General features: G+C 37.3%; 1 protein-coding gene and 1 non-coding gene across 6 annotated transcripts in view; one reads left to right on the top strand and one right to left on the bottom strand.

Moving 5' to 3' along the window:
* The window catches only part of WDR70 (WD repeat domain 70), a 422,645-nt gene that overhangs the window by 47,046 nt on the left and 353,574 nt on the right, over nt 1–22,025 (bottom strand). For all 5 annotated transcript variants that reach the window (XM_050794508.1, XM_050794509.1, XM_050794510.1 and 2 more), the window contains 3 exons: nt 14,957–15,056; nt 11,507–11,591; nt 9,610–9,748 (listed from right to left, as the gene is read on the bottom strand). In XM_050794508.1, coding sequence (XP_050650465.1) covers nt 9,610–9,748; nt 11,507–11,591; nt 14,957–15,056 — 324 coding nt within the window. The remainder of the gene's footprint in view (nt 1–9,609; nt 9,749–11,506; nt 11,592–14,956; nt 15,057–22,025) is intronic.
* LOC126957683 (U6 spliceosomal RNA) lies at nt 12,197–12,303 on the top strand. The gene has a single exon (XR_007726869.1). It is a non-coding gene; the product is annotated as a U6 spliceosomal RNA (small nuclear RNA).

Below are 22,025 nucleotides of genomic sequence, written 5' to 3'. Positions count from 1 at the left end.
GAAACTCCATCTCTACTAAAACTACAAAAATTAGCCAGGCACGGTGGCAGGTGCCTGTAATTCCCAGCTACTCGGGAGGCTGAGGCAGGAGAATCGCTTGAACCCAGGCAACAGAAGTTGCAGTGAGCCGAGATCATGCCACTGCACTCCAGCCTGGGCAACAGAGTGAGACTCTGTCTCAAAAAAAAGAAAAAAAGAAAATACATGCACTGAAATTCCAAATTGATTTTTAAAAACTATTAACCAAAAAATAAAAACTTGAGAAGGTGGTAAGGAATAGGACATTACAGTTAGTCCCAACAAGAATGTAACAGAAAAAAATGTAATAAAAGGTAAAGCAAAATTAATAAATACATCTTCACTGAGTATCTACTATGTGCCATGCATTATGTGAATAAACATTAGTAATATGATGATGCCCTCAGCACCCACATGACACCATTAGCCCTGAGGAGACCCTTACTTCAATTTGGTCACTGGAGAATTTAGAAATGGCTGAGAAGAGAGTATCAAAGACAACAGAAGTGTGGAGAAAACAAGATCCACAAGGAAATGTTAACAAACAAAAAAGAACAAAAGACTAAGTTTGGTTCCCTCAGACAAAGACAAGACTGAACAGTAACTTTATAATCTTCAAGGAAACAGAGGATGTTAACCAGCTGTTCTCCAACTCCATGAGGACCAGAGCAAAGGATGTAGGCTCTAAACATGAGAATGTGAGGCTAAAAGTAAAGAAAAAAAATGATCTGATGGTGAGGGATTTCATACACAGAAATGAACTCTTTAGGGAAGTTGTAAAATCTGTTAAGTCTAATTTTTATACAGGAGAGTTATGTCCTAGTGTGCAGGTAGGCAAGAGGAATGAGCTCTGGAAAATAATACTGAGAAACTGAGCCAAGTATGCTTAATACCAATGGCAGCTAATTAAGCAAAAGCCAGTAGCTCTTCCTTGTGGCATAGCTATGTCAAGGGAACATACCACCCAAGTAAGAGAGGTGACTCATTCTAGGATCAATGACATTATTTTATTTCCTACCATATGAATGTCCCTCCAAATGTGTAGCTAACTTAGAAGCTTCCTCCTAGGCACATCTGCTATAATCCGTACTGCTTCATTTTGTTTTTTCCATCACCATTGTAGACAGTAGAAACATACTCCATTCAGTCTCTCCCTCTGAATGTTGTTTAAAAACCAGGGCAGAAGGCATAGGGTACCTATCTGAGGACTCTGAAAAGTAAACAGTAGTAGGTGGATTTGGGAAGAAGTCCAAAATTCAATGTATCACTCAAGCAGAAGTGAGTTACCATTTCCCCAACTCTAGTCTCCACCAATAATAATAATAAAAAAATAAAAAAAAAAAATCTGTGACAAACAAAACATCAACATTTTAAATAAAGACAGGATCAGTCCAACTGAGTTTTCCTTTTGCCTTAGGCTGTAATATAGCTTGGCACAGCACTGTTACTGATCCCATTTTTATTTAAAAATTTGGTATTTTATTCACCACAGATCTCTTGTGTTTTTTATATTGTTGCATTAAAATGTTATTTATCTTGATTACTAAGTGTTTTAGCGCCCCTCTAAACTTTGTGATTGAGGAAGGCATCTCACTTGCCTCACCCTAATCCTGGTCCTGTCTGTGGAAATATTGTCTTCCACAAAACCAGTCCCTGGTGCCAAAAAAGTTGGGGACTGCTGATTTATATGACATTCTCGAAACCATAACACAACAATGTTGGAGAACAGATCAGTGAATGCCAGGGCTTAGGAGCTGGAGGTGGAAGAAGGGGTGAGTGTGTAAACTATAGAGGGATAGCAAAAAGGAGTTTTTAGGGGGTGTTCTGTATACTGATTGTGTTGATAGTGATTACATGAATCTATACATGCGTTAAAAATTACAGAACTGTGTGCTTTCTTAAAAAGGTCAATTTTACAGTATCATAATTTTTTAAAATAATAAAAAGGAATCAGCACTAAACTAGTTCCCATCATCTTCCCTACCTGAAAACATGTTAGATTTTATGTCATAGATATTAACAGTTAAACCACCATGAAATCTGAGGTATCTTTTCTCTTTACTCTCGTGTGCCTACAGATAAACGTTCAACTGTATTCTTCAAATATGAAGAACAACTGTTCTGGAACCTTCATAATATAGATACCACTAGGTGAATTTAGAGATGGCTGAGAAGAGTATCAAAGAACTAATTTAAGTAATTTAATCAAGTCTTATTGATGCTGGCTTAGTAGGTAAGTCCAGCTGAATTCAAGTTTCCATTTAAATGTGTATGCTGCTTGCTTTAGGAAACTCCCCAAAAAGGGTTTAAGTTTTTCAAGGTGGTCTTGTAGTCCAAATTATGAAGGCAGCAAAAAGGCAATGTTGTTTTTCACCATATTCCACTGGCATCTCTTTTCTCCAGTGATTAAAGAAAATACTCCTAGAGATAGTAGTACTAAGTGACCACTGCACTTCTTGACAGTCAAACACTGTCCTAATAAGCCATGCTGGAAGTTGGCTTTTGATCCTGGAAAAAAGATAGGGCCAGAGAAAGAAACATGTACTGGCAAATTTACACTAAAACTCCATCATTTTCTACTTACTCTCAGTTTTCCTATCAAATATTCATACATCTTGGAGGACCAAGAAACAATCAGTGTTCTGAGACTCCACCTTTCTGTTCTCAGTGAGCAAGTGCTCCACACACCTATGTTAATTAGGCATACCGTCCTATCACTTGGCTGTGGCCAAATATACATATTTTATTAAATATGAATATGTTTAATACACACCGGGGCCTATCATGGGGGGGGGGGGGGGATTGCATTGGGAGTTATACCTGATGTAAATGACGAGTTGATGGGTGCAGCACAGCAACATGGCACAAGTATACATATGTAACAAACCTGCACGTTATGCACATGTACCCTACAACTTAAAGTATAATAATAATAAATAAATAAATAAATAAAAATAAAAAAAAAAATAAAAATAAATAAATAAATAAATATGAATATGTTACTCAGGCTCCCTCTAGGATATGCATTGTTTAATCCTCCTTTAAAAAGTGAATTATAGTAGTATTTCATTAAGCTGGTATCACGTTATTCAAAATAATACACATAATTCAAAGCAAATGCTATTCCCTAGTCAACCAGCTGCCTGATTGCTCTATAATAAAAATCAGATAATGGAAAGCTAGTTAATTCAAAGCCCATTTTTTCCATTTCCTTGTGTTTCACATTAAAGAGGTTTCACTATATTTTAGAAGGCAGATAAATGCCAAATGTAGTCTTTCAAGTTTATTTTCAGTTAGCATTTGCAGTGCTGATAGCTCAAGTTCTCCCTGTATAATGCTACTCCTTGTATGACTCTGGGCAGAGACAATGCTTGACTCCTTTATTTCTAGAAACTTATAAGGAGGTGCAATTCTGCCTGAGTTGGGACTTTATATCAGTAAAATAGATGATTATTCTATTCCCAGTAAGAAATGAAAGAAGAGATGAGTTCCTCAACTCCTTCAGAGTCAAACTTTCACAGGTATAGTATCATCAATTTGTTTGAAGTGAATTCCCAGATCAGCTATATCCACATTCAAATGTAAGAACAAAGATACATTCCAAAGCCAATTCTGAGGACTTCTGGAATATCCATTAATTTGAATTATCTTTCTGCTTCCCTCCCTAAGTACAAATAATGGAGACTGACTGTAGTCTGAATGGCCAGTATGTCCCTTACACATTATAAATTAAGATAAGTAGCTAGGTTCATAAAGGGTCTATTATTTCATGGCTCTTTTTATCCATTTAGTCTTCCTCTTCAATCTCTCTGAATTTAAAACATCAATATTCTCTCTTAATAATAACACAAAAACTTTATTTGTGAAATGAAAAGTGTTAACACATTCATTTCCAGAATATACACTCTTTAAATTTATGTTATGCATAATTATGTTACATGTATAACATGTGTAATTATACATCACATACAAAATGTGATGTATAACATTTACAGCACGCCAGGCCTTTTCAATCAACTTGAAAGCGTTAGCACTTTCATTTCCAGAATATATGCTTTCTCAAACTATAGAGTTAGCCTCTTGAAAACAATGATGATCATAATATTTCAAACTGACAGAAGACACCAAATACTTCATATTTTGAGTTTTTGTTTTTAGAGAACATGGATGAGGCATGCATATTACACATTTCATTTCTCGCAGGAAAGGGATATTCTGAAAAACAAGCCATGATAGAAGGAAGTAAAAATGTAAGATTATCCTTGTTCTTTACTATCTAAAAAAATGTCTTAAAGAATAACACATACTATCCAGAAATCAAAAATGAGGTTTTTTTCTTCCTTAAAGGACCTTTACTATCATATTTCTTATGTTAATATTAGGATTTTCAATCAACTTTAATTAATTAATGTATTTATTTATTTATTTATTTATTTTTTGAGATGGAGTCTCACCCTGTTACAGCCCAGGGTGGAGTGCAGTGGCACCATCTCGGCTCACCACAACCTCCACCTCCCAGGTTCAAGGTATTCTCCTTCCTCAGCCTACTGAGTAGCTGGGATTACAGGCTCCCACCACCACACCCGGCTGATTTTTGTAGTTTTAGTAGAGACAAGGTTTCATCATGTTGGCCAGGCTGGTCTTGAACTCCTGACCTAAGCTGATCCACCTGCCTTGGCCTCCCAAAATGCTGGGATTACAGGCATAAGTCACCATGCCAGGCCTTTTCAATCAACTTTAAAATGTCCAAGGCATATTAGTTGAAAATATCAAAGCATATTTCCTTTACTGTCACTTCAGAGGCCATATGCTAGGTTATGCTAGATGTTATAGCAGTGTTTTCAAAAATAAAGGTTTAGTTTTTTAATTGTTTCTTATCCTCATTTTGTTCAGCCATTATTTACAAAAATAGAGGACTGACTCTCACCAAAGTACCTAGGCAAACAAACAAATTAGAAAAGAAGTTAGGCTCAGGTATAAAATTTCTGGCTTTTTTCCTTTCCTCCTTTTCCCTCTTTACCCTTGGGAATGCCTGCTATCTCTGAAATTATTGCGAAAAGCAAATGAGGTACAGAGACCATGAAACAGTATCAGGTTAAAACAACCTGATTAACCATGCTTAAGTTAAAAAATATAAATGGGGCCGGGCGCGGTGGCTCAAGCCTGTAATCCCAGCACTTTGGGAGGCCGAGACGGGCGGATCACGAGGTCAGGAGATCGAGACCATCCTGGCTAACACGGTGAAACCCCGTCTCTACTAAAAAAAAAATACAAAAAACTAGCCGGGCGAGGTGGCGGGCGCCTGTAGTCCCAGCTACTCAGGAGGCTGAGGCAGGAGAATGGCGTAAACCCAGGAGGCGGAGCTTGCAGTGAGCTGAGATCTGGCCAGTGCACCCCAGCCTGGGCGACAGAGCGAGACTCTGTCTCAAAAAAAAAAAAAAAATATATATATATATATATATATATAAATGGTAATATACTGGTATAATTGCATAAACCATGTCCCTTGGTTTATACTAGTTAAAAAGAAAATTCTATTAGTCATTTCACAATAAATTATCATTTGATGAAAAACTACCGAGCTAATAATATTGTTATTTCAGAGCATTTCCCTAAATACTGGCTCTTAAGAAAAGCTTAAAATCTAATAATTTCACCTAAATAAAATTAATTTTAAAAACTGACATGTCATCGCCAAGTTGTATTTTATCCATTCTTTCTTTCCTATGCTTTTATTATATAAAACAGAGTAATGGAAGCCCTTTACGTAATACATAAAAAGCATAACATACTGTCTTACGAAAAAAAAAAAAACAGAAGTGAATTTGTAAACTCAAGATTCAAGTTATATTCTGGAATTCATCTTAGAAAAGAGGCCAAGCATACTATTCAAATCACAAAGAATTAGATAATAAATGAGAGGGGGGAGAGAGAGAGAGTGTGAGAGTGTGAGAGTGTGTGTGTGTGTGTGTATTAGTCCATTCTCACACTGCTAATAAAGATATACCCTAGACTGAGTAATTTATAGAAGAAAGAGGTTTAATTGATTCACAGTTCCACATGGCTGGGGAGGCCTTACAATCATGATGGAAGGTGAAGGAGGGGCAAAGCCACGTCTTACATGGCAGCAGGCAAGAGAGCAGGTGCAGGGGAACTCCCCTTTATAAAACCATCAGATCTCAAGAGACTTACTCACTATCACAAGAACAGCACAGAAAAGACATGCCCCCATGATTCAATTACATCCCACCAGGTCTTTCCCACAACACATGAGGAGCTACCATTCAAGATGAGATTTGGGTGAGGACACAAACTATTTCAGTGTATAATTTGAGGAAATGCAATTAGACTACAAGGGAAATGTCTAAAAATTTTAGCAGAGTTGTAAAATGTGTGCAAACGTTGTATGGTGAAACAGCAAATGTTAAAGAAACATACACCGTCTCGCAGCAAACAGACTTGAGAATCTCTACACTGAATACAGAAAGGAAATTTTTCAGAGAATATGACAATGCAGAGAACAGAATTAGAACAAGTTTTGGGTTTTTAAAGAACTTTGTTTCAAAAATAATTATAGAAAAGGCCCTTGCTGCATTTTTAAAAAGCTATGTTTTTGTGAAGATAGTTTTTAGTTAATATGAATAATTGCAAAGATCGTTAACATCTTCTGACTGAAAACAATGTTTGGCTCCATATACATATACTGAGCCTGGTGTTCTAGAATATAAGCATGCAGGGGTTTATTCTGTTTTAGAAGAGAGCGTGGGAAGAGCGTAACCAATTATATGTGTTCAGTAAATCTAGGACAGACATAATACCATCGTTGTCTGTGCCTTAGTCAAACAAGTACACTACTAACTGCTGATATTAAGAATCTGACATGCTGCCTTTTATGCAAATTAAAACACACAGCTAAGTTCCTTACTACCGTGGAGTGTGGTATTTCCAACACAAAATTATAAAAGAGGTGTCTTTTGGCTCTTCAAGCAAAATGTTCACCTTTTATTCATTCCAAAAAATATATTTATTTATTTTTTACATTCCAAGAAGACGTAAAACTTGAGACAATAGGTCAAAGGCACTGTTAAAAGCCCCTTTATTTAACAAGCATTCCAATATATAAACAGAAAAATGATACTATTTGATGTTAACAATAACAATAAGCCCTCACCCTCACTAAATCAACAATTTAATAGGACTCCTCAAGGGGTGTGGTTTTGTTCCTATTTGAAGTTCTCTCTTCATCCATCTATTAAAATAGATCTCATAATTTGTCTTCTGACTTTTCTAAGATGATTCAATATTGTATGTTCTATTTATTTAATGAAACTTCTCCTTTCTTAGCTTCTTTTCATTTGCTCGTCTCTTAAATGATGATGTTTCTTACGGCTCATTTTTCTATCCTTTATTCCCTTACCTTAACCAAACTCATCAGCAATCAACATTTCAACTATGCACTATAAATGTTTTTACCAAACTTGTCTCCTCTTTCTCTTATGCACCAAACTTATTAAACCATCTGCATACTGAGTATCTCTACACAGAAGTCCTATAGGTATTTCAAGCTCAACATATCAAGAACAGAATTCACTTTCTTCCAAAATCTGCTTTATTTTATCTCTATGTATTTTTATGTCAATGAACATTCACCCAGTCTCCCAAATTATAAATTTCTGGCTTCATCTACACAGACTCACCAAATCTTATAAAACTAAACTTTATATTTCAACAAGAATTAATCATTTCAAAACTTAGATCTGAATGTGTCTTCCTTTGCTTAAAAAAAAAAAAAAAAAAAAAAAAAAGACACAACATAGTCATTTTCTTATTGTATACAAGACCAGTTTTACCTGACTCTAGATCTCTCTCTCCTGCCTCACTCTCCAAAGACACACCTATGATCTACAATACGCCTTACTTGCACTTCCCAAGTATATCTCTCACTCATTCAATGAATATTAAGAGCTATCTATGTGCCAGGCACTGTTCAAAGCACCAAGGATACTGCAGTGAACAAAAAGTTTCTGCCCTGTGTGACTTACATCCTGGTAGAAGACAGACAAAACCAAACAAACATACAATATATGAGGGGCGGTGGTAAGTACTATGGAGAAAAAGATCTACCCCCAAAGTAACACAGAGAACAAAAATGTATCACACTATGAGACACTGATTTTTCCAGCAAACAGCATGTTCTTCCTATAAACTACAGAAGCCCAGCATGTCCTTAAAAGTGCAATCATATTGTCTACATTCCTTAATTTACAGTTCAACTTAAGCTACAATTTAAAAATACATCAAGTGTGATACTGAAATGTACAGTCATTTAGAGGCATAGTAGAACACTACTTATATCTGGAACAAACGATTACAATAATTTTACTTTCTGAGATGAAAGTTGATAGATTCGATTGTTTTCTTTGATTCTAGTGTTTTAGTTGGCTCCTAATACACCCAGAAAAAGCAACGTGAATGCTGGCACATTTCAAATTATGTCATGAGATTAGAATCTATTAAACATAAGTACTCATGTAGAATTAATCTCATTGTTATTTCACTTTGCCTATAATACTCTAACTATACTGTGGTTTTACATTCAGAACCTGCAAATTAAGACTTCATAATAATACTAGAACATTAGAGACAGGAGTTTTTTGCTGGTGATTTAAAAACTGTTGTTCAATTGTCTGAGTCACTTAAGTGTATAATATGTCTCAACTGTCTACCAAGATCTGAAACAACTGGAAAAATCTACATAACAACACTGTTTAAGATACAGGACATTACTAAAAGATTTGACAATGAGCCAAAGAAAATGTACACAGACATTAATTGGCCTGTTTCATACTGAGAAAATTACAATGATTTGCCTTACCACGTAAATAATAATATACAGTTTAAAGGAAGTCAAATTTTCCTCTGGGAATTTTCATTCTTATTGTATAACATGTGGCTCCAGTCTCAGTCTCAGGACATGAACAAATGAATGAATGAACAAGTGAATGCTGGTGTTTTAGTGTTCATATAAATCTGTGAAGAAAAGTAATGTTTTTTCTTTCAAGTGTAGAAGTTAAATCTGAAATGTTTTAAATTTCCAAATAACTAAATAGCAATTAAGTTCAGTGCAAGCTGAGTCTGACTTTAATGACTACAACCCACACAAGCAGAGTTCTGTCAAAGTTTTCATGGTTTCAAGAACAATGTTAAACTTCGTCACTTCTTAACCTTTCACTTCCGTCGACAATCCCTAGATCCTCACAAACATGCCCATTGTGGGATGCTCCTTTCTGTATCCTACATGATGATCATCTTCTTCCCTCCTCAATTTGGTTGGTAGAGTGGGGAAAACATCTCAGGCCCAGCTGAAATTCCTACTAAAGTGCAGGCCCACAGGAAATACTGGGTTGTGGAAAGGGATAGGGTAGATCAGCAGTCCACAACATACTGATAACTCCTATGCTAGAGTGAAAAGCAGTTATCACCGTGCTCTCAGGGCCAGGGCTTATGTTCTACTTAACAAACAAAACCAAAAGATGGGTAAGAGGAAAACTTTATGTATTCTCAAGGCTGAGGAGAAAAGAATATACATACCGCATCTGTGATGTCTATTTCATACACCCTTTGGAAAGTCCTACGCTCAAAGAAAACAAGTTTGCCGCTGCCACATCCTCTTTGAACAGATGTACCAGTGACTATGAGCTTATCATCTGGACTGAAACAGCAATCAGTCCTACAGAAAAAAAGAGTTTATGAGTATAAGCTTATGATCTCCACAACAATCCAGCAATAATTAGTGAATTAAATAAAATATAAACATTGCTGTAATAAGAGCTAACTCCTATATAGGGCTTATGAGTCAAGCACTTGCATTAATTTGTTTAATCATCACAATAATCCTATGTGATAGTTATTACCCATATTTTACTGATGAGGAAACTGAAGAAAATAATTTAATTACACCTTGCACATGGCAACACAAGTAAGTAGTGCAGCTGGGATTCAAACTTCCGGAGTCAAACTGACTCCGGAATCTGTACTTTTCAACTTCTACGTTGTAATGTTTTTTAATGTAAAGGGAGTGTAAAAAAATCAATATAGACATTAAGAGTGTCTACAGACAGATACATGACTAATGTCTAAGTAAAATGATTACTTTGGCCATTTTTTTAAAAACTATTTTTACTAACACCACTACCATCACCCTCAAATAATTTGAGTTACGTCAAGTTGAGCACCATGAAATGAGCCACAGGTTGCACTGCTGGAACCTAATTGATGGCTATGATTCCAAGGCTCTTGTTGTTAGCAGTCTGGCCATCTGTTTGCAACTAATCTAAGACATGACCCAAACAAGTTATATAGTTAGCATTACTTGCAGCAGGTATAAAAGCTCAAAAAATTATCATCAGTTATAAACTCATGTTTGTTTGTTTTAACATAAAATGCCATGGGCAGCAGACCATGTTAGAGTTAGTACCACATTATCATACAGTTTCCTTCACTTGATACTTCCATTATCTTCATGCTCTTCTCTGTTGATCATTATTTCATTTCTACCAAAATAGAACAATTTGCCTAGGTACCAACTATAGGACTCAAAGGTCAAGTTTTACCTCAGCTGCTTCAAGAAAATCTTTAAAAGTTTCAGGTGCCAGTTTAGTAGATTGGAGATAACAGTGTTCAGCAAGACAGTCTGAACAAGTGAAGCATGCTGAATTACTGATTTGAATGATTTAAAAAATGAGAAAATGAGCTGTACCATAAATGCTCAGTAAATATTAAACACTACTTTGATGGTATTAGAGCTCAGTGTTTTTTGTTTTTTTTTTTCTTTTTTTTTTGAGATGGAGTCTCGCTCTGTCCCCCAGGCTGGAGAGCAGTGGTGCAATCTTGGCTCACTGCAAGCTCCGCCTCCTGGGTTCATGCCATTCTCCTGCCTCAGCCTCCCGAGTAGCTGGGACTACAGGTGCCTGCCACCAGGCCTGGCTAATTTTTTGTATTTTTAGTAGAGACGGGGTATCACCATTGTTAGCCAGGATGGTCTCGATATCCTGACCTCATGATTCGCCCGCCTTGGCCTCCCAAAGTGCTGGGATTACAGGCGTGAGCCATGGCACCCGGCTGACTGGAGCTCAAATTTTTAAAAACCACAAATTTTAAAAGGCCTACCTTGCCATTTATACAATATTAAAAGAACTGAATCTCTTAAAATATATTTTACTACCCCGAGACTTATGCGTGCATACAATACACAAACACATGAATAAATCAAATACATAATTTTAACTTCAAAAAAGTGAAGTCTGAAGAATGTGTTTTTTATATATATATTTTTATATATATATATATATTTCAAAAAACAGATTTTGATCACTCAAGTCTCTTTTCCAGAAGATCTAAAAGACATACGATATAAATTAACATTAAGGTAAAAGTACTTCTTTTCCATTCTTCTATGCCGATCAAATATTTAAAATATGCTACTTACATTGGGAACATGGTGGGAAGACCCGAGGCTGAAAAAAGTGGCTTGTTAAATTGTCGGATGTCCCATAATTTTAATGAATCGTCACCTGACAGAGGAATGAGGGGAAAAAAAGACAGAAAAGTGAATTGTGCAAAAAGAACTCGCTCCCAGTTTAGTGTCTGCTACACTTAATGTACAACTATAAGGAAGAAAGGGAAGGGGAAGGGGAGAAAGAGGGAAGAAAGAAAGGCAGAAAGAAGCTAGATTCACACAAGCATGTTTTACTTTTTTAACTGTTCAGAGAGCTTGAAAACAGCAGTCGCAAGAACACTTGAAAGCTATTTGATAATGAATTGGGCTTCCAGAAATTACTTTCCAGATAGATGCAAGCTAGAAGGAACCCTGGAGAATCTACTCTAAAGTATGATATTAGAGCAGATGGTAGTTCCCCTGTGGTGTATTTGAGCATACATTACTTCTTGAGAAGATTTTAATTTAACAGCTATCAGGACTGAAAATAGTTCAATTCACAACAGATTCCTTTTCCCACTGGTGAGTAAAGCTATCCATTAACATTAATAAGGGTGAGCCATGTGATTCCCTTCCCTCCAGTGTAATTCTACCTATAGCTATCATTCTTCACTTTGCTGGGGAGGACAGCTTTACCAAGCCGTTTAAAGAATAATGAATATTTTTAAGGAATCACTTTTCGTGCTCGTTTTGGCAGCAAATATACTAAGACTGGAACGATACAGAGAAGATTAGCATAGCTCCTGCACAAGCATGACGTGTAAATTTGTGAAGCATTCCATATTTATTTAAAAAATAAATTCTAAAAAATCCCTTTTTAATATTTCTATAAGGCTAATTCCTGAACAGAACAAAAGCCAAACATATATATAATGTTTTTGCTGTTCTTGCTCCCCAGTGCCCACAGCTGAGACCTGCCTCAATCCCTTGGGTCCAATAAGGAAAGAGAATCAGGTGCAAGTGAGGAGAATAAAGAGTTCAGTAAAAATCCCCATTTTTACAGTGAAGCTTCCTCTGAAACCCAACTTGTGGCAGGTGCACTAATCCATAACTGGCTGGACGCAGGACCTGCTTGTACTGGGAGAACTTTGTAAGGCTCACCTTTGGAATGTTACTTTATTGCTTTTAGTCTTTTTTTTTTTTTTTTTTTTTGAGATGGAGTCTTGCTCTGTCACTCAGGCTGGAGTGCAGTGGCATGACCTCAGCTCACTGTAACCTCAGCCTCCAGGTTCAAGTGATTCTCCTGCCTCAGCCTCCCGAGTAGCTGGGACTACAGACATGCGCCACTACATCCAGCTAATTTTTGCATTTTTAGTAGAGACACGGTTTCATCATGTTGTCCAGGCTTGTCTCAAACTCCTGGCCTCAAGTGATCCACCTGCCTCGGCCTCCCAAAGTGCTGGGATTACAGGTGTGGGCCACTGCACCCGGTCTGCTTTAGTCTTTAAAAAAAGGTTACACATCCCCACAATCTTCAAATAATAAGAAAACATTAACCTGTATTAATTCCATCTAATCCAGAGGTTATGCAGCTAGCAGAAGCACCTTGTAACACCCTGAGGACTCTGCTGAATAGACTCCCACCTGCCATACTGTATACATCCAGGAAGGAAAATGATGGAATACAGTATACATGTGGTATTGACCAATTAAGTTATCCAAAAGCGTGTGTGTGTGTGTGTGTGTGTGTGTGTGTGTGTGTGTGTGTGTGTGTGTGTGTGTGTGTGTGTGTGTGTGATGGAAGGGAAAGGTAAGAATTATCACCAAATGTGTGTGTGTGTGTGTGTGTGTGTGTGTGTGTGTGTGTGTGTGTGTGTGTGTGTGTGTGATGGAAGGGAAAGGTAAGAATTATCACCAAAACGGCTTTGACTGAAATAGAGTTACTTTTATACTTCTAAGGGAGTAATTATCGACTGGGTAATTACTCAGTTGAGTAATTATGGGCTCACCTATTTTATCACCTGTGAAGAATTTTCAAGCTACAGTCTCCCTTTTTCCCTTCTTCTCCCCTAACTCCACCTCAGAGACTTGGATATACCATCCCAAAGATGCAAGAGTGGATGTAAGAATTCCTAAGTGGAGCATTCACCATTTGAAAACTTTCCCAGGGGATTCAGATACACTCTTGGGATGAGAACCATTGTTTTAAAAAAAGAATATACAGAATTTTAATTGGGAGTCATCTCTGAACTCAAGTAGCAGGTTAGAATTGATGGACCAAAATACATATTTTGTACATATCCACATTTGCCATGTGTATCACAGAGAATTACATGTATATGTACTTTGATTTTTTTAAGTTATGCAAATGAGAGTAGTTTAGATATAATAGTAAAGTTTCCCTAAAGAGAATCTGAATGAGTTCCCAAGGGTAAAAGGACAGGGACTAGTTAAATTGAGGGGAAAGCTGTGCCACTTCTCTTGCCTCTCTCTTCACTTCCACTATCCTTTACACTGGGTTGTAAAGTCTTTCAGGAAAAGGATTCTGTCTATGATGTTTACAGATTATACCCAGCACCTAGCATAATGTTAGCTCATAGTAGATGTTCAATATACAGTAGTCGAGTGACTGAATAAATAGCTAAATATAGCACTGTTAGATTCACCTGCCTAAAATGTAGCTCCTCCCTTGGCCTACAAAATAAAGGCTATATAAGGGCCTCTGTAGCATAGTTGCCACCTACTTACCATGCTATTAGTATTTCTTTACTTTATGTGATATTTAAGACCCTCTGTAACATGGCTCCAGCCTACTTACCATGCTATTTTTCTCTCCCCACAAATGGGTCTATAGGAAAATCTTCAGCTCTGTCCCATACTCTCCCATAATGCTGCCTTCACTATTCTCCATCTCCTTCTATCAATACACAACCTATCTATGTGATAAAGATTTAGCAAAAAATTAGGAAGCTGTACCCAAGCATATGCGTATGGATAAGTAAACTTACAATATGACCATATAGAACCATTTTTGAAAATCTAATCTAGATATAGACTTTTAAAAAAAAACTAAACTGGGTTAGTATTTGAACTGGGGAAGGAAAAAAAAAAAGCAATGGTCAAGCAACAAATAGAAGACTTTGAAGTAACAGATACAGAATTATAAAATGGTATAGAAAGAATCTAGGTGATCATCTATAAACTTCCCAAGGTAGAAGCAAAGATCATTTTTGTGGAGGCTTCAAACTCTTATGGAATTTGAATCTAAATGAAAAACTTAGGCAAAAAATAAGTAAATATTTAAACATTTTACTTGGTAATTTTTAATACAAACAATGTTGCAAAGTTGGAAATGTATTTTAATGAAGAAATCAGACTGGCAAAGGTGCATTAACAAAAATCACAGCAAGCTTTACTAAGCACTAGGGTATTATTGTCATATTTGTTAAAGATGATCGTTTTATATGGAGAAATACATCAAAAAGAAAGTTTTTAACCTACCTCCACGAGAGGCAAGGACATTACCATCATAGGAAAAAGTCACGCAAGAAGTGTCTGTGCCCGAGTCATGAGCCTGTTTATAGTGGAACTTAGGATGAACCTATTCACAAAGACAAGGAAAGTGTTAACATCTCACCTGAATTCAGAAGAGAACACTTTTGTGGCAAGAACATTTCACTTTATCATGATGAAAATGATACACACCTATAAGCAAAGTACTAATTTCATGTGATTATAACTTGCTTTAAAAAAAAAAACCTAATGGCTTTTCAAAATATCCATTTGCTTTAACAAAGAACAGAGAAGGTAAGTCCTAATAGGAGATATTTTTCCAGATTGCCCTAGCAAGCTCTGTACAAGACAAGACTACAATAACTTCTTCATATTATGCTTATAAAGTTATTGGGTCAATTTCCTGTATTTATCTGAAAGAGCAAATATAAATCAAAATTACAAATTAGCACATTATTTATTTACCCCAAAATATTTATTGTATTCCTAGGATATGCCATACACTCTGCACATGGTTGAAGGTCTTGAACTATCCTTAATGTGCCTGTGGAATGAATAATGATAATAGTAACAGCAGCTAACCCTTATACAATGCTTATCATATCCTAAGCACTATATGTCTTCCTATCTTGCCTATTTAGTCCTCACAATCACTCTGTAAGTTAGGTTCTATTATTACCATCTCCATTTTATAGTTTGAGAAACTGAGGTACAGAAACTTAAAAACCTTGTCCAAGGCCACACAGTTTGTAAGTAGTAGACCTGGGGGTTTGAACCCAAAAAGACTATTCTTAAATACTGAATTATAATCCTTCTCTTACTGATCTATCTTAATAGTATTTTTATTTCTAATGTTGTTTCTACACAGTTAATGACTTGTAATTCTACTATACCAATCTTGCCACTCAGTTATGACTCAGCAACCAGTACAAGGTACTAGAAGTCAATTACCTCAAAAAGCATGGTCTACATGAACAAAGACATTTGGTCCATTAAAAACTTTGTCCCCTACATAGCTGTCATTAGTAACCTCTATAATAGCTGTGTGTGCGTGCGTGTGTGTGTACCTGCGTATGCACACACACATGCCATGCTGGCTAATTACACAATGGTTCTGGGCCATTACCAACTTTCTTAGGGTAATTCCATAGCGAAAGACAGGGGCACTGCTGGTAATGACACGATGTGAGTCCCTCCTGGGAGCCACAGGTATGGTAAAGCAAGTGAGCTCATCTCCATTGTTCTAGTAGCAACCCTTAATGAAGAATGAGTCACAAAACAGAGCTTGTGCACTTTGCCCTCCAAATATCCCTGACACCCAGTCCCTGGGCTTACACCTAAAAAAATCCAGTAATGAGGAGTACACCACCTTATAAAAGCAGGCCAGTTCATTTAAAAAAATAATAATAATCTGCATATACTAAGTGAAAACTGGCTTCTCAGTTCTTCCTCTGGGTAACAGTCTTAGAATTTTATATTAGCGATCATGCTTCCATCTTTCATAAACACAAAGAATTCATTGATTCAATTTTTTTTTATTGGACATCAACTGTATGTATTGCAGACATTCAGTTAAGCAGAGAAAACACAAATGAGCTGAGATAAACACAGCTTCTCAAAGACTGGGCAGTCCCCAGAAAGGATAGAGATCAACACAGAGAGTGACAAGTGCTACAAATGGGGAAATACAGAGTAATATGTAAGTACTGAGGAGAAGGTCCTAACCCAAACTTGACAATGAGGGAGAAAAGCAGTAAAGCAGAGACCTAACAGATAAAGTAAAAGTTAGCAGTTGCAGGAGCAGGAGGTGAGGGCAAGAAAGAGTATTTCAGTCAGAGGGTACTGCAGTGTGGTAAGCCGAATTTTTACTCTTGTGACCTCTGTACCCTAGTGTGATGTCCATGAATACCCTATATGGTCAAAGGAGCTTGGCAGGTGTAATTATGGTTACTAGTCAGCTGACCTTAAAATACCTTGGATTGCAGGTGGGGTTGAAGCAGTTGCATGAGCTACAGTGCCGACAAGAAAGTCACAGAAATGTGATGGAAGAGGAAGTCAGAGAAATTTGAGACATGAGAAGTGTTTAACATGTCAGTATTGGCTTAAAGATGAAGGGGACCACATGTCAAGGAAACAGGGATCTGAATCCTGCCAACAACCATTGAGCTTGAAAGAGGACCCTGAGCTTAGACTGAGAGTCACATACCAAGGCAATACTCTGATTTTAGCCTGGTGAAACCCTGAGAAGAAAATCCAGCCACACTGTGCCAGACTTCTTACCTACAGGAATTGTGAGAAACCAAAGGCATGGTGGGGAAATGATATGAACAGGCCCCAGATATCAAGGCCGTAGAAGCCATGGGATATGGTTTGGATCTGTGTCCCCACCCAAATCTCATGTCAAATTTTAATTCCCAATGTTGGAGGTGGGACTTGGTGGGAGGTGACTAGATCACAGAGATGGCTGCTTATGAATGGTTCAGCACCAGTCCCTTTGGTACTGTCCTCATGATAGTGAGTTCTCATAAGATTTAAAAGTGTGTGGCACCTCCCTCCCTCTTCACTTGTTCCTGCTCCTGCCATGTGAGATGCCTCACTCCCCCTTTGCCTTCCACCAAGACTGTAACTTTCCTGAGGCATCCCCACAAGCCAAGCCGATGCCAGCATCATGCTTCCTGTATAGCCTGCAGAAACATGAGCCAATTAAACCTCTTTTCTTTATAGACTATGCAGCCTCAAGTATTTCTTTATATCGATGGGAGAACAGACCAATATACCATATTAAGAAGCTCAGATTTTATCCTGAAGGCAAAAGGAAGCTGCAAAAGGAGTTTAGGCAGTTTACCCACCAACTTATCATTTACATTAGGTATTTTCCTAATGCTATCCCTCCCCCAGTCCCGCACCCCACAACAGGCCCCAGTGTGCGATGTTCCCTGCGCTGTGTCCAAGTGTTCTCATTGTTCAGTTCCCACCTATGAGTGAAAACATGCAGAGTTTGGTTTTCTGTCCTTGTGAGTTTGCTGAGAATGATGGTTTCCAACTTCATTTTTTTATGTCTGCATCTTTTTTATGTCTGCATAGTATTCCACGGTGTATATGTGCCACATTTTCTTAATTCAGTCTGTCACTGACGGACATTTGGGTTGGTTCCAAGTTTTTGCTATTATGAATAGTGCCGCAATAAACATACGTGAGCATGTGTCTTTATAGCAGCATGATGTACAATCCTTTAGGTACATACTCAGTAATGGAACTGCTGCGTCAAATGGTATTTCTAGTTCTAGGCCCTTGAGGAATCACCACACTGTCTACCACAATGGTTAAACTAGTTTAAACTTCCACCAACAGTGTAAAAGTGTTCCTGTTTCTCCACATCCTCTCCAGCATCTGTTGTTTCCTGACTTTTTAATGATCGCCACTCTAACTGGTGTGAGATGGTATCTCATTGTGGTTTTGATTTGCATTTCTCTGATGACCAGTGAAGATGAGCATTTTTTCATGTGTCTGTTGGCTACATAAATGTCTTCTTTTGAGAAGTGTCTGTGTTCATATCCTTTGCCCTTTTGATTGGGTTGTTTTTATCTTGTAAATCTGTTTGAGTTATTTGTAGATTCTGGATATTAGCCCTTCGTCAGATGGGTAGATTTTCTCCCATTCTGTAGGTGGCCTGTTCACTCTGATGGTAGTTTCTTTTGCTGTGCAGAAGCTCTTTAGTTTAATTAGATCCCATTTGCCTATTTTGGCTTTTGTTGCCGTTGCTTTCAGTATTTTAGTCATGAAGTCCTTGCCCATGCCTATGTCCTGAATGGTATTGCCTAGGTTTTCTTCTATGGTTTTAAGTCTAACATTTAAGTCTTTAATTCATCTTGAATTAATTTTTGTACAAGGTGAAAGGAAAGAATCCAGTTTCAGCTTTCTACATATGGCTAGTCAGTTTTCCCAGCACCACTTATTAAATAGGAAATCCTTTCCCCATTTCTTGTTCTTGTCAGGTTTGTCAAAGATCAGATGGTTATAGATGTGTTATTTCTGAGGCCTCTGTTCTGTTCCATTGGTCTATGTATCTGTTTTGGTACCAGTACCATGCTCTTTTGGTTACTGCAGCCTTGTAGTATAGTTTGAAGTCAGGTAGCATGATGCCACCAGCTTTGTTCTTTTTGCTTAGGACTGTGTTGGTAATGCAGGCTTTTTGGTTCCATATGAACTTTAGTTTTTTCCAATTCTGTGAAGAAAGTCATTGTTAACTTGATGGGGATGGCACTGAATCTATAAATTACTTTGGGCAGTATGGCCGTTTTCACAATATTGATTATTCCTATCCATGACCATGGAATGTTCCTCCATTTCTTTGTGTCCTCTTTTATTTTGTTGAGCAGTGGTTTGTAGTTCTCCTTAAAGAGGTCCTTCACAACCCTTGTAAGTTGTATTCCTAGGTATTTTATTCTCTTTGTAGCAATTGTGAATGGGAGTTCACTCATGATTTGGCTCTCTGTTTGTCTGTTATTGGTGTATAGGAATGCTTGTGATTTTTGCACATTGATTTTGTATCCTGAGACTTTGCTGAAGTTGCTTATCAGCTTAACAAGATTTGGGGCTTAGACGATGGGGTTTTCTAAATATACAGTCATGTCATCTGCAAACAGGGACAATGTGACTTCGTCTTTTCCTTACTGAATATCCTTTATTTCTTTCTCTTGCCTGATTGCCCTGGTCCAGAACTTCCAACAGTACGTTGAATAGGGGTGGTAAGAGAGGGTATCCTTGTCTTCTGCTGGTTTTCAAAGGGAATGCTTCCAGTTTTTGCCTATTCAGTATGATACTGGCTGTGGGTTTGTCATAAATAGCGCTTATTATTTTGAGACATGTTCCATCAATGCCTGGTTTACGGAGAATTTTTTGCATGAAGGGCTGTTGAATTTCATTGAAGGCCTTTCCTGCATCTATTGAGATAATCATGTAGTGTTTGTCTTTGGTTCTGTTTATGTGAGGGATTACATTTATTTATTTACGTATGTTAAACCAGCCTTGCATCCCAGGGATGAAGCCGACTTGATCATGGTGGATAAGCTTTTTGATGTGCTGCTGGATTCAGTATGCCAGTATTTTACTTAGGATTTTTGCATCAATGTTCATTAGGGATATTGGTCTAAAATTCCTTTTTTGTTGTTGTTGTTGTTGTTGTGTCTGTGCCAGGCTTTGGTATCAGGATGACGTTGGCCTCATAAAATGAGTTAGGGAGGATTCCCCCTTTTTCCATTGATTGTAATTGTTTCAGAAGGGATGGTACCAGCTCCTCTTTGTACCTCTGGTAGAATTTGGCTGTGAATCCATCAGGTCCAGGACTTTTTTGGTAGGTAGGTTATTAATGATTGCCTCAATTTCAGAGCCTGTTATTGGTCTGTTCAGAAAATCAACTTCTTCCTGGTTTAGTCTTCTGGGGGGTTGTATGTGTCCAGGAATTTATCCATTTCTTCTAGATTTTCTAGTTTATTTGCATAGAGGTGTTTACAGTATTCTCTGATGGTAGTCTGTATTTCTGTGGGATTGGTGGTAATATCCCCTTTATCATCTTTTATTGCATCTAATTCCTCTCTTTTCCTCTTTAATAGTCTCGATAGTTGTCTATAAATTTGTTGATCTTTTCGAAAAACCAGCTCCTGGATTCATTATATTTTTTAGGTTTTTTTGTGTCTCTATCTCCTTCAGTTCTGCTCTGATCTTAGTTATTTCTTGCCTTCTGCTAGCTTTTGAATTTGTTTGCTCTTGCTTCTCTAGTTCTTTAAATTGTGATGTTAGGGTGTCCATTTTAGACCTTTCCTGCTTTCTCTTTTGGGCATTAAGTGCTATAAATTTCCCTCTACACACTGCTTTAAATGTGTCCCAGAAATTCTGGTACATTTGTATCTTTGTTCTCATTGGTTTCAAATAACATCTTTATTTCTGCCTTCATTTCGTTATTTACCCAGTAGTCATTCAGGAGCAGGTTTTTCAGTTTCCATGTAGTTGTGCAGTTTTGAGTGAGTTTCTTAATCCTGAGTTCTAATTTGATTGCACTGTGGTCTGAGAGACAGTTTGTTGTGATTTCTGTTCTTTTATATTTGTTGAAGAATGCTTTACTTCCAACTATGTGGTCAATTTTGGAATAAGTGTGATGTGGTGCTGAGAATAATGTACATTCTATTGATTTGGGGTGGAGAGTTCTGAACATATCTATTAGCTCTGCTTGGTGCAGAGCTGAGTTCAAGTCCTGGATATCCTTGTTAACCTTCTGTCTCATTGATCTGTCTAATGTTGACAGTGGGATGTTAAAGTCTCCCATTATTACTGTGCGGGAGTCTAAGTCTCTGTAGGTCTCTAAGGACTTGCTTTACGAATCTGGGTGCTCCTGTATAGGGTGCATACAATTTAGGATAGTTAGCTCTTCTTGTTGAATTGATCCCTTTACCATCATGCAATGGCTTTGTCTCTTTTCATCTTTGTTGGTTTAAAGTCTGTTTTATCAGAGACTAGGATTGCAACCCCTGCTTTATTTTTTTTTTCCATTTGCTTGGTAGATCTTCCTCCATCCCTTTATTTTGAGCCTATGTGTTTCTCCTCACATGAGATGGGTCTCCTGAATACAGCACACTGATGGGTCTTGACTGTTTATCCAATTTGCCAGTCTGTGTCTTTTAATTGGGGCATTTAGCCCATTTACACTAAATGTTAATATTGTTATGTGGGAATTTGATTCTGTCATTATGACGTTAGCTGGCTATTTTGTCCATTAATTGATGCAGTTTCTTCATAGCATCAATAGTCTTTATAATTTGGCATGTTTTCGCAATGGCTGGTACAAGTTGTTTCTTTTCATGTTTAGTATTCCTTCAGGAACTCTTTTAAGGCAGGCCTTGTTGTGACAAAACCTCTCAGCATTTGCTTGTCTGTAAAGGATTTTATTTCTCCTTTGCTTATGAAGCTTAGTTTGACTGGATATGAAATTCTGGGTTGAAAATTCTTTTCTTTAAGAATGTTGACTATTGGTCCCCACTCTCTTCTGGCTTGTAGAGTTTCT

This window comes from Macaca thibetana, chromosome 6, assembly GCF_024542745.1.
Source record: "Macaca thibetana thibetana isolate TM-01 chromosome 6, ASM2454274v1, whole genome shotgun sequence".
Taxonomy (NCBI): domain Eukaryota; kingdom Metazoa; phylum Chordata; class Mammalia; order Primates; family Cercopithecidae; genus Macaca; species Macaca thibetana.
Note: the sequence above shows the minus strand (reverse complement) of the source record. Positions and strands in the feature narration are given on the sequence as shown.